The 12500-nt window shown below is 40.4% G+C and overlaps 1 protein-coding gene across 1 annotated transcript in view; it reads right to left on the bottom strand.

Annotated features, from left to right (window-relative positions):
* LOC133615487 (uncharacterized) overlaps nucleotides 1-12500 on the bottom strand; it is a 23765-nt gene that overhangs the window by 2835 nt on the left and 8430 nt on the right. The window contains exons 4-5 of the mRNA XM_061974115.1: nucleotides 10328-10488; nucleotides 10121-10253 (exon numbers count right to left, since the gene is read on the bottom strand). Of these exons, the coding sequence (XP_061830099.1) occupies nucleotides 10121-10253; nucleotides 10328-10488 (294 nt within the window). The remainder of the gene's footprint in view (nucleotides 1-10120; nucleotides 10254-10327; nucleotides 10489-12500) is intronic.

Raw genomic sequence — 12500 nt, forward strand, 5'->3', positions numbered from 1 at the left:
AAAACGAGGTAAAATAACCACTGCCCAGTTAGCTCATACACGTCTTTAAATCTCTGGATTGATGAAGTAATGTGCTGATCATTCTTACTGGGGACCCTGGGGAAAAAAAAGAGTTCATATGGTTCATGGAGACCAAATTTAAATAATTTTGCATATTTCACACAAATGTGTACGCATACTTGCCAACCTTGAGACCTCCGAATTCGGGAGGTGGGGGGGCCGTGGTCGGGGGGGACAGGGGCGTGGTTGAGGGTGGGGGCGTGGTTAAGAGGGGAGGAGTATATTGACAGCAAGAATTCACCAATTCAAGTAATTCATACATATGTATATATACATACATACATACATACATATATATATACATCCTGAAAATATGCAAACAAAACTGTGTTTAGATAATTGATACTTCAAACTTGCATAAATAAATCTTAAGGAATATAACATAACTTGGCTTCTGAGAGCTTCAAAATGTAATGAATAAAATGCTAAAGTTGTTGATAAACAAGCAATTAATTTAATAATTAAATATGGTCATTTTAAATGAATTATTATGATCATTTAAAATTAATTGTTTCCAATATGATTTTAATGTATAATTCTATGGCTGGATGTAATAAGGAGTCAGAAAAAATACAAATAAAAATACAATTAATTTTGATGTTTTTAGCAAAACATAGTAAAAATGTATTTCGTTTTTTTTTTTTTATTAATAAATATATTTATTTTTAGGTAAGATAAACATAATAATACAATTTATCTCTAGTCTGGATGATTTAGTTCTTGTCACCCTGTTGTCCTCACTCCGGCTGAAAATCGGGAGATTTTCGGGAGAATATTTGTCCCGGGAGGTTTTCGGGAGAGGCGCTGAATTTCGGGAGTCTCCCGGAAAATTCGGGAGGGTTGGCAAGTATGTGTGTACGTGACTACTGAGGACCATTTAAAAAAAAAAAAAAAAAAAAAGTTCAAATTAAATATGACATGATCCTCAGAATACAGCACTACAGCTGTCCTCTTATAAGAAGTTTCACCACTTAAATGTTAATGTTTTACAATCATGCTGTATGAAAATGTCATCCTAAGGAACACTAAACCAGATTTTGTTTTTGGAAAAATATATTAGTTTTAACTAAGGATGGATACTATACAGAATCACAGTACTATTAATGGTTAAACCTTTTTAAAAGGATTAACATCATTTAAAAAGGTTTCCCTTTAGGGGACCTGTTTTTTTGTCCCCATACCACACTATCCATACACTTAGGTAAAACGAAATCTATCCTATTTGGGTCCCAAATCCATCTCAAGAAAGTCAGTGACTTCACTATAAAAGTGGGTGACATTGTTATCACCAGGAAAGATGAGGTCACCTACCTAGGTTCCATTCTAGAGGCTAATCTTTCCTGTGATAAAATGGCAACCAAGGTAATCAAAAAGGTCAACCAACGAACGAGATTTCTCTACAGAATCTCCTCTCTGGTCAAAAAAAGCACCTTGAAGATTCTAGCGGGAACTCTCATTCAACACTTTTTCGATTACGCTTGCACCTCCTGGTACCCTAGCACCTCCAAAACCCTCAAATCTAGACTCCAAACATCCCAGAACAAGCTAGTCAGATTACTTCTAGACCTCCACCCCAGATCCCACCTCTCCAAAGTGGGCTGGCTCAGGGTGGAGGACAGAGTAAAACAACTTGCACTGAGCCTAGTCTATAAAATCCGCTACACCTCCCTGATACCTAAGTACCATACTTGCCAACCCTCCCGGATTTTCCGGGAGACTCCCGAAATTCAGCGCCTCTCCCGAAAACCTCCCGGGACAAATATTCTCCCGAAAATCTCCCGAAATTCAGGCCGAGCTGGAGGCCACGCCCCCTCCAGCTCCATGCGGACCTGACCTGTTTTCACGTCCGCTTTCCCACAAAATAAACAGCGTGCCTGCCCAATCACGTTATAACTGTAGAATGATCGAGGGCGAGTTCTTGGTTTCTTATGTGGGTTTATTGTTAGGCAGTTTCATTAACGTCCTCCCAGCGCGGTAACAACACACAACAACAGCAGTCACGTTTTCGTCTACCGTAGCGCAGTTCGTCTGCCGTAAACAGCAATGTTGTGACACTCTTAAACAGGACAATACTGCCATCTACTGTACATGCATATGTGACAATAACATCTACGGCTTTTAGAGAGTGCAGTGCACAACTGCGCACACACCTCTTCCACCGTGCTGCCTGCTATATATATATATACATATATATAAAATAAAATACAATTAAAAAATATATATATATATATATATATATATATATATAAAATAAAAAAATAAAAAATAATAATAATTAATAATAAAAAAATTAAAAAAAAATAAAAATAAAAAATATATATATATATATATATATATATATATATTTAGCAGGCAGCACGGTGGAGAGGGGTTAGTGCATCTGCCTCACAATACGAAGGTCCTGAGTAGTCCTGGGTTCAATCCCGGGCTCGGGATCTTTCTGTGTGGAGTTTGCACATTCTCCCCGTGACTGCGTGGGTTCCCTCCAGGTACTCCGGCTTCCTCCCACTTCCAAAAACATGCACCTGGGGATAGGTTGATTGGTAACACTAAATTGGCCCCAGTGTGTGAATGTGAGTGTGAATGTTGTCTGTCTATCTGTGTTGGCCCTGTGATGAGGTGGCGACTTGTCCAGGGTGTACCCCACCTTCCGCCTGATTGTAGCTGAGATAGGCTCCAGCGCCCCCCGCGACCCCGAAAGGAATAAGCGGTAGAAAATGGATGGATGGATATACAGCTAGAATTCACTGAAAGTCAAGTATTTCTTTTATATATATATATATATATATATATACATATATATATATATATATATATATATATATATATATATATATATATATATATATATATATATAAAAGAAATACCTGACTTGGTGAATTTTAGCTGTAAATATACTCCTCCCCTCTTAACCACGCCCCCGCCCCCCACCCCCGACCACATCCCCCACCTCCCGAAATCGGAGGTCTCAAGGTTGGCAAGTATGCGAAGTACATGTCAAACTACTTCCATAACGTAAATGACCGCCATAACCACAACACCAGGGGGAGCTCCACTAACCACGTTAAACCCAGATTCCGAACTAACAAAGGTCTTAACTCATTCTCCTTCTATGCCACATCAATATGGAATGCACTCCCAACAGGTGTAAAAGAAAGTGCATCTCTATCCTTCTTCAAAACCGCACTAAAACAACACCTCCAGGCAACTTCAACCCTTGATTAACACCCTCCCCCCTCCACATCCCACCTCCCCGGATTGTAAATAGTCAAATGTATTTATAATGTATATATTTGTTCTTATGCTATCTGAACTCATTATGTTCTCTGCTCGCTGTACATATCCTACCAAGGCAAACCTACACTGTTTCAATGTCCATTTCTCTGATGATGCAATTGTTGATGACTGAAGTGCTGATATCAACCAAACCCTCCTCATCCCACCCCTCGGATTGTAAATAATGTAAATAATTCAATGTATATACTCTGATGATTAACTTGTGTGATGACTGTATTATGCTGATAGTATATATTTGTACTAGGGATGTCCCGATCCAGGTTTTTGCACCTCCGATCCGATACCGATATTGTTTTTGCACTTCCGATCCGATACCGACCGATACCGATACTGACCGATACTGGCCTATCCGAGCATGTATTAAAGTTTAAAGTTATTTAGCCTACTTAGTTGTCAGAATCATGTTGAAAAGGGTTTTAGTACTCTTGATAACAACTAGCCAGCTGAATTAGGGGAGTTTGAATAATACACAATGGTTGGTAACAAGAAACTGACCTGTTTATTCAAGGATAAACACAAAATAGACAAAATTATACATGACAAACAGAAATGGCATCATTGAAACTAGGGCTGGGCGATATGGCCTTTTTTTAATATTGCGATATTTTAAGGCCATATTGCGATACACAATATATATCTCGATATTTTGCCTTAGCCTTGAATGAACACTTGATGCATATAATCACAGCAGTATGATGATTCTATGTGTTTTGATTGATTGATTGAGACTTTTATTAGTAGGTTGCACAGTGAAGTACATATTCCGTACAATTGACCACTAAATGGTAACACCCCAATAAGTTTTTCAACTTGTTTAAGTCGGGGTCCACTTAAATTGATTCATGATACAGATATATACTATCAGATATATACTATCATCATAATACAGTCATCACACAAGATAATCACATTGAATTATTTACATTATTTATAATCCAGGGTGTGGAGGGGGGCGCCGGATGTAAGTGTCAAAAAGACAGCCAAAAGAGTTTGATATGAGAATAAATCTAAAGTTAAAATATAGGGTAGAAATGCACCCATTTGCAGGAAATGTAGTCTTGATTTTCAACATTTTCTTTCAAGGCTTGCATGTCTACATTAAAACATTCTTCATACTGCATTAATATATGCTACTTTTAAACTTTCATGCAGAGAAGGAAATCACAACTAAAAAAATCACTATTTTTTTCATACGGTGTTGATGTGGAAATTTTAGCCTCAGCATTTTGATGGTGTGGACGTGTGGCACCGAATGGAGATAAGCGTCTCGACAGACGTCACAATATTTGAACAATGATGACGAAAACTGTTTTCTCTGTCGTGTCCGTGTGTCGAAAATTGTTATGCGCTTATTTTTTTATTTGATTTTAGCATCACAGCTAACGTTAGCCATGCTGCTACCTCTCTGCTGGGAGAGGACGTATACGTATGTATACGTGTATACGTGTGTAAGAAGTTGCGCTTGCTGTCTGTGAGAAGGAGACAGAAGAAGGAGTGGGAAGAGCCTGTAGTGCAATGCCAGCAGCTAAAAGCAACTGCGTGAGAATCCTGTGGATGTGTTGAAGGTGTGCTGGAAAATGCGGAACGGAAATAGGGAGCAGCCGAAAAGTGGAATGTATTATTTAAATCTGTGCGTTGGAAAACACGGACCGGAGTTTTTTTTTAAACTGGACCTGGATCGGCATTTTCCCATGCCTTGCCGATACGCATTTTTTGGCAAATATCGGCGGCCGATCCGATCCAAATATCGGATCGGGACATCCCTAATTTGTACCATTAATTGATTTACGTGGACCCCGACTTAAACAAGTTGAAAATCGTATTCGGGTGTTACTATTTAGTGGTCAATTGTACGGAATATGCACTGTACTGTGCAATCTACTAATAAGAGTTTCAATCAATCAAAAAACCGTCAGAGGTCCCCTAAAGGTGACTGTGTAAACAGAGCGATGTCCCCATTAAGTAAGCATTGCCAGAACACACACACACACACACACACACACACACACACACACACACACACACACACACACACACACACACACACACACACTTATGTGAGAAACCTCATCAAGTTTCATGCATGACTTTATTTATATGAACACAAGCTGGGGGAGGGAAAAAAATGTCCTGCATTTGCAACTTTATTTAATTTCCACTAAGTTCTCCCTCAGCCTACAAAATGTAGAGGAAATCATGGTGTAATATTTGCTTTTGACCATTCTGCTCATTAGCAAACAAACTCCGCAGCATCACGCCGACTGCAGCGCCAGGGCCACTGAGGTTAACCTCTTAATGAATAAAACATAATTGTACACATCCTGCTTCCATTTTAAAGGTTGTTTACACATGCAGGAGGGCCAAAAGACTCTCAGCGAGTCAGCCGTTGACTCCGAGAGGAGCTGAGTCGTTACATTAAGTTGCTCCGAAATAATGTCGCCACTTAATGGGACTTCACATTTCCCCATATATTACAAAAAAACCTGATTAATAATTAATGGGGGGTAAAAAAAAAAAGGAGCCGGCTGAACCTCCAGCTTATTAGATATGATTTTAGTTTGAGTTTATTTGGAACATGCAAGCATACAACATGATACATCACAATTTCCAGTTTCTCTTTTCAACATGTTCGAAAAGGAGTAGGAAGAAGCAGAGCTTATTTAATCCTACCCCTTTTCCTTTACATAGCAGTCGTTAAAACTTTTGTTTACTTCCTGTTTTCAATTTATTCACAGTATTCAGAATGTTTATCATGGTTCTTCTTCTTTGTACTTTGTAAACACTTTAAGTTTGAAGAGTTACTGTAGTAGAACAATGAGCCTGCATTCCTTTCTGGAGAGGGTGGGGGCTGTTTGCGGATTCAAGAAGTAGTCTCTTTCCGTTTGAATGCCAGATCAACTAGAGCAGCCGATACGAATGTATTAATTAAGTTGGTCTCCCAAAACTTTGGAATAGAGTAGAAAATATTCCAATTCTGTCTTGATGGTCCTTCTTACTCAGCATATATGTCATCGAAAGAACTTTGAAGTTTGAAGAGTTACTTGAAGTGGATCATATTAGTACATTGTTTGATTGCTTTGCTTAATCCATTCCATCATTTAATTCCACATACTGATATACTGAAGGTCTTAAGTGTTGTACGTGCATACAAATGTTTTAAATGACATTTTTCTCTAAAATTATATTTCTCCTCTTTTTTTGAGAAGAATTGTTGTATATTCTTGGGTAGCAGGTTATAGTTTGCTTTGTGTATAATTTTAGCTGTTTGCAAATTTACTATGTAGTGGAATTTCAGTATTTTTGATTCAATAAATAAAGTGTGTTCATTTAAGTGAGGAAATATAGGGATGGGTACCTTTCACATTTGAAATGGTACCAATTTGCGGGAGTTTTGCGTGTGTTCAAATGTGTTAATAAATATCATTGTTGTATAATAAAACATATTTTTATTTAACACTGAGCTATGCTGTGCAGTTACAGTGCATCCGGAAAGTATTCACAACACTTCACATTTCTCACATGTTATGTTACAGCTTTATTCCAAAATGGAACAAATTAATTTTTGTCCTCAAAATTCTACAGATAATACCCCATAATGACAATGTAAAAAATATGTTATTTTTTAATTCTGCAAATGTATTATTCACTGTTTAGTATTCACAGCCTTTGCTCAAAACTTTGTTGATGCACCTTTAGCTGCAATTACAGCCTCAAGTATTTTTGAATACGATGCCACAAGCTTGGCACACCTACCTCTGGGCAGTTTCGCCCATTCCACTTTGCAGCAAACTCTCAAGCTCTTATCAGCTTGGATGGGGAGCTAAGATGCTCGCCTGTGCAATTGCGCAGTTTAAGCGTCCTCTGCGCATAGCAATTCTATGCCACGCACAAAATCAAATAAGAAAAATAAGTGCGTAACAATTTTCGACACACGGACACGACAGAGAAAACAGTTTTCGTCATCATTGTTCAAATATTGTGACGTCTGTCGAGACGCTTATCTCCATTCGGTGCCACACGTCCACACCATCAAAATGCAGAGGCAAAAATGTCCACATCAACACCGTATGAAAAAAATTGTGATTTTTTTTAGTTGTGATTTCCTTCTCTGCATGAAAGTTTAAAAGTAGCATATATTAATGCAGTATGAAGAAGAATGTTTTAATGTAGACATGCAAGCCTTGAAAGAAAATGTTGAAAATCAAGACTACATTTCCTGCAAATGGGTGCATTTCTACCCTATAATTTAACTTTAGATTTATTCTCATATCAAATTCTTTTGGCTGTCTTTTTGACACTTACATCCGGCGCCCCCCTCCACACCCTGTATTATAAATAATGTAAATAATTAAATGTGATTATCTTGTGTTATGACTGTATTATGATGATAGTATATATCTGATAGTATATATATCTGTATCATGAATCAATTTAAGTGGACCCCGACTTAAACAAGTTGAAAAACTTATTGGGGTGTTACCATTTAGTGGTCAATTGTACGGAATATGTACTTCACTGTGCAACCTACTAATAAAAGTCTCAATCAATCAATCAAAACACATAGAATCATCATACTGCTGTGATTATATGCATCAAGTGTTCATTCAAGGCTAAGGCAAAATATCCAGATATATATTGTGTATCGCAATATGGCCTTAAAATATCGCAATATTTAAAAAAGGCCATATCGCCCGGCCCTAGTTCAATGATGCCATTTCTGTTTGTCATGTATAACTTTGTCTATTTTGTGTTTATCCTTGAATAAACAGGTCAGTTTCTTGTTACCAACCATTGTGTATTATTCAAACTCCCCTAATTCAGCTGGCTAGTTGTTATCAAGAGTACTAAAACCCTTTTCAACATGATTCTGACAACTAAGTAGGCTAAATAACTTTAAACTTTAATACATGCTCGGATAGGCCAGTATCGGTCAGTATCGGTATCGGATCGGAAATGCAAAAACAATATCGGTATCGGATCGGAAGTGCAAAAACCTGGATCGGGACATCCCTAAATGACACCCATCCATCCATCCATTTTCTTCCGCTTATCCGAGGTCGGGTCACGGGGGCAGCAGCCTAAGTAGGGAAGCCCAGACTTCCCTCTCCCCAGCCACTCCGTCTAGCTCCTCCCGGGGGATCCCGAGGCGTTCCCAGGCCAGCCAGGAGACAGTCTTCCCAACGTGTCCTGGGTCTTCCCTGTGGCCTCCTACCGGTCGGACGTGCCCTAAACACCTCCCTAGGGAGGCGTTCGGGTGGCATCCTGAGCAGATGCCCGAACCACCTCATCTGGCTCCTCTCACCCTATCTCTAAGGGAGAGACCCGCCACCCGCTGGAGGAAACTCATTTCGGCCGCTTGTACCTGTGATCTTGTCCTTTCGGTCGTAACCCAAAGCTCATGACCATAGGTGAGGATGGGAACGTAGATCGACCGGTAAATTGAGAGCTTTGCCTTCCGGCTCAGCTCCTTCTTCACCACAACGGATCGATACAACGTCCGCATTACTGAAGACGCCACACCGCCTGTCGATCTCACAATCCACTCTTCCCTTACTCGTGAACAAGACTCCGAGGTACTTGAACTCCTACACTTGGGGCAAGATCTCCTCCCCAACCCGGAGATGGCACTCCACCATTTCCCGGGCGAGAACCATGGACTCGGACTTGGAGGTGCTGATTCTCATCCAAGTCGCTTCACACTCGGCTGCGAACCGATCCAGTGAGAGCTGAAGATCCTGGCCAGATGAAGCCATCAGGACCACATCATCTGCAAAAAGCAGAGACCTAATCCTGCAGCCACTAAACCGGATCCCCTCAACGCCTTGACTGCGCCTAGAAATTCTGTCCATAAAAGTTATGAACAGAATCGGTGACAAAGGGCAGCCTTGGCGGAGTCCAACCTTCACTGGAAACGGGTCTGACTTACTGCCGGCAATGCGGACCAAGCTCTGACACTGATCATACAGGGAGCGGACCGCCACAATCAGACAGTCCGATACCCCATACTCTCTGAGCACTCCCCCCAGGACTTCCCGGGGAACACGGTCGAATGCCTTCTCCAAGTCCACAAAGCACATGTAGACTGGTTGGGCAAACTCCCATGCACCCTCAAGGACCCTGCCGAGAGTATGGAGCTGGTCCACAGTTCCACGACCAGGACGAAAACCACACTGTTCCTCATGACACGTCCAATCAAAATCAAAAATTCAGTTTGATATAATTCCAGTTGTCTCTTTTTGTAACTCTTTTTAAATTCAAAAATATTCTCGCAACTTTTTAAGTCTTTCTTTAGAGAATTCCATGCTTTCGCACTCTTGGATGTTTAAAATGTGATTCTCATCTTCAGACGTGAACACAAATAACTTTTCTAAGTCCTTCGGAATAACTTTAATATTTCTAGCTTTGAACATCCTTCCCATCCAACCAGATGGAGCTTGAGAGGTGTTGCAAAGAGGAATGGGTGAAACCGTCCAAAGAAAGGTGTGCCAAGCTTGTGGCATCATATTCAATAAGATGTGAGGCTGTAATTGCTGCCAAAGGTGCATCAACAAAGTATTGAGCAAAGGCTGTGATTACTTACAGATATGTTTTTTTTGTTTTTTTTAACCAGCCTTCATTTTAATAGGACCTAGAATTCCTAGCAACGGCCATGATTGGGACACCTCTAATCAGTACATATAAAAGAACCTAATTCGGTAGCCATTACTAAATCAAAACATATTTAATGTACATCAAGTTTAGAGTTTTAACAGTGTTTGATACCTTGGGATGCACTACGGTGTCCTCATCGTTCTGTCGTATGTTGTCGTCGATGAAGATGTGCTGAACGTTCTCATCAAAGGGGTCCACCCACAGAGGTTTTCCGCCCCGGGCGGAATGGTTGTTAGTCAGCCACCTGGACGGAGACAACGTGGAAAAATGATGCGTGGAGGAGACAACGGCAGCCTTCAATGAACACATGCTTGGTACCAGTCATAGTCGTCCTGGAAGCCGCCCAGCCCGGTAGCGGCGTTGAAGTACTCGTACAGGCTTCTCTCTCCGTCGCGACTCGACAGCCGCTCACCGCCTCTGGCCAGAACAACTTCTTTGGTGCTGCAGCGGATCTTGCCTGCAGTCTTGTTCACGCTTAACTGGGCAGGACGAGTCCCAAAGAATTAAAGTTAGTAAGATTAAAGTAACACATACTGTAGAGTATTTGCTTAGATCGCCAGCTGAATAATTGCATCAATGATTATACGGAATTTAAATAGTACTTTATGACCAGTGTTGGGACTAACGCGTTACAAAGTAACACGTTACTGTAACGTCGTTAGTTTCGGCGGTAACTAGTAATCTAACGCGTTATTTTTTATATTCAGTAACTCGGTTACCGTTACTACATGATGCGTTACTGCGTTATTTTACGTTATTTTTCATGTAGTATCGGCTAGAAACAGAAGATCTGAGTTTGTTTTATTGCAGCGCTGCAGTGGAAAAGAAAAGGCGTGCTTTGTGTGGGTGGGGGCGGGGGGGACTCCCATACCGCAGTTGAGGAGCGCAGGGCCGGGAGACGTTCCTCCAGGGCCTATGTACGTCTTCAGGGCTAACAACCTTCACTTTACAGCTGAGGGTGAATGACGAGACCGGCGGTTTGTTGCAACTTTGTGACTTTATTGGACGCAGTCATCCACCAAGCTAGAGCACCTGCACGCACTCACTGTCGCCGCTCGCTCACCTCTCTCGCCCACTCACTCTCTGACGTCACTCACCTCACATGCTGTCATATCTTAAAGGGCCACACACACACACACACACACACACACACACACACACACACACACACACACACACACACACACACACACACACACACACACACACACACACACACACACACACACACACACACACACACACACACACACACACACACACACACACACACACACACACACACACACGCGCTACTCTCATAACTAACAAGACATCATGGCGAAGCCAGAAGTCAAGTTTTTTAACATGGAGACATTCTCAATACTTTTCTTTTGTCGAGCACAAAGAAAAGAATATTTTAGTTAAATGTAAGTTGTGTCTAGGATCAAAGATCCTATCTACTTAAAGTTAAAGTGCCATTATGTTGCAGCTATTTAAAATAGTTTTGTCAATTTGTTCTGGTCTAAAATAAATTGGCCCTTTGAAACATATCTTTGTCTTTGTGTGTTGTATGTAGACCACATTGCTTTTTGAGTTCAGTGATGCAAATGTATGTCAAGTTGATCAACACATTGTATTATTCTCCAGTGCAATAACAGTACTGAAATGAAGGCTAAAAGGGCATTAATGGGAGCCTTAAAAAAAAGGGGGGAAAAAGAAGTAACTAAATAGTTACTTTTCACAGTAACACATTACTTTTTGGTGTAAGTAACTGAGTTAGTAACTGAGTTACTTTTGAAATAAAGTAACTAGTAACTGTAACTAGTTACTGGTTTTCAGTAACTAACCCAACACTGTTTATGACTGTCAGATAAAAAACATGTATCTCCAAATTTAGTTTTTATACGAAAAAAATAAAATTTTCTGAACTAAAACCACATGACAGGCATCTAATTTTTAGAATTGAATACAGCATGTCAAAAAAAAAGTTTACATAATTATTTCTAGTGAATTATTATACCTGTATAATTGATATATATATATATATATATATATATATATATATATATATATACATATACACATATATATATATACATATACACTAGAGATGCGCGGTTTGCGGGCACAACCGCGGAGTCCGCGGATTATCCGCGAATCGGGCGGATGAAATTTTAAAAAAATTAGATTTTATCAGCGGGTCGGGTCGGGTCGGGTAGGGCGATTGAAATTTAAAAAAATTTGATTTTAAATAGATTCAGGCGGGTGGCAGTTAAACCAATTGGGAAATATATATACATAGTTAAATGTTGTTACCCACATACGAAAAACGAGCAGGCACCTGCAGCATATGCCACAACAGAAGAAAAAAAAAAAAAGAGATGGACACTTTTACGGAGCGGAGAAGGCCCCCGACGCCTCGCCGGGGTCCGGGACCGAGGCCCCTTCCCCCGAGAGGGCCCCACCGGGAGCCGTAGCTGAGGCGATCCGCGAGAAGGGCCCGACGCAC

Source organism: Nerophis lumbriciformis, linkage group LG01 (assembly GCF_033978685.3).
Source record: "Nerophis lumbriciformis linkage group LG01, RoL_Nlum_v2.1, whole genome shotgun sequence".
Classification (NCBI taxonomy): Eukaryota; Metazoa; Chordata; class Actinopteri; order Syngnathiformes; family Syngnathidae; genus Nerophis; species Nerophis lumbriciformis.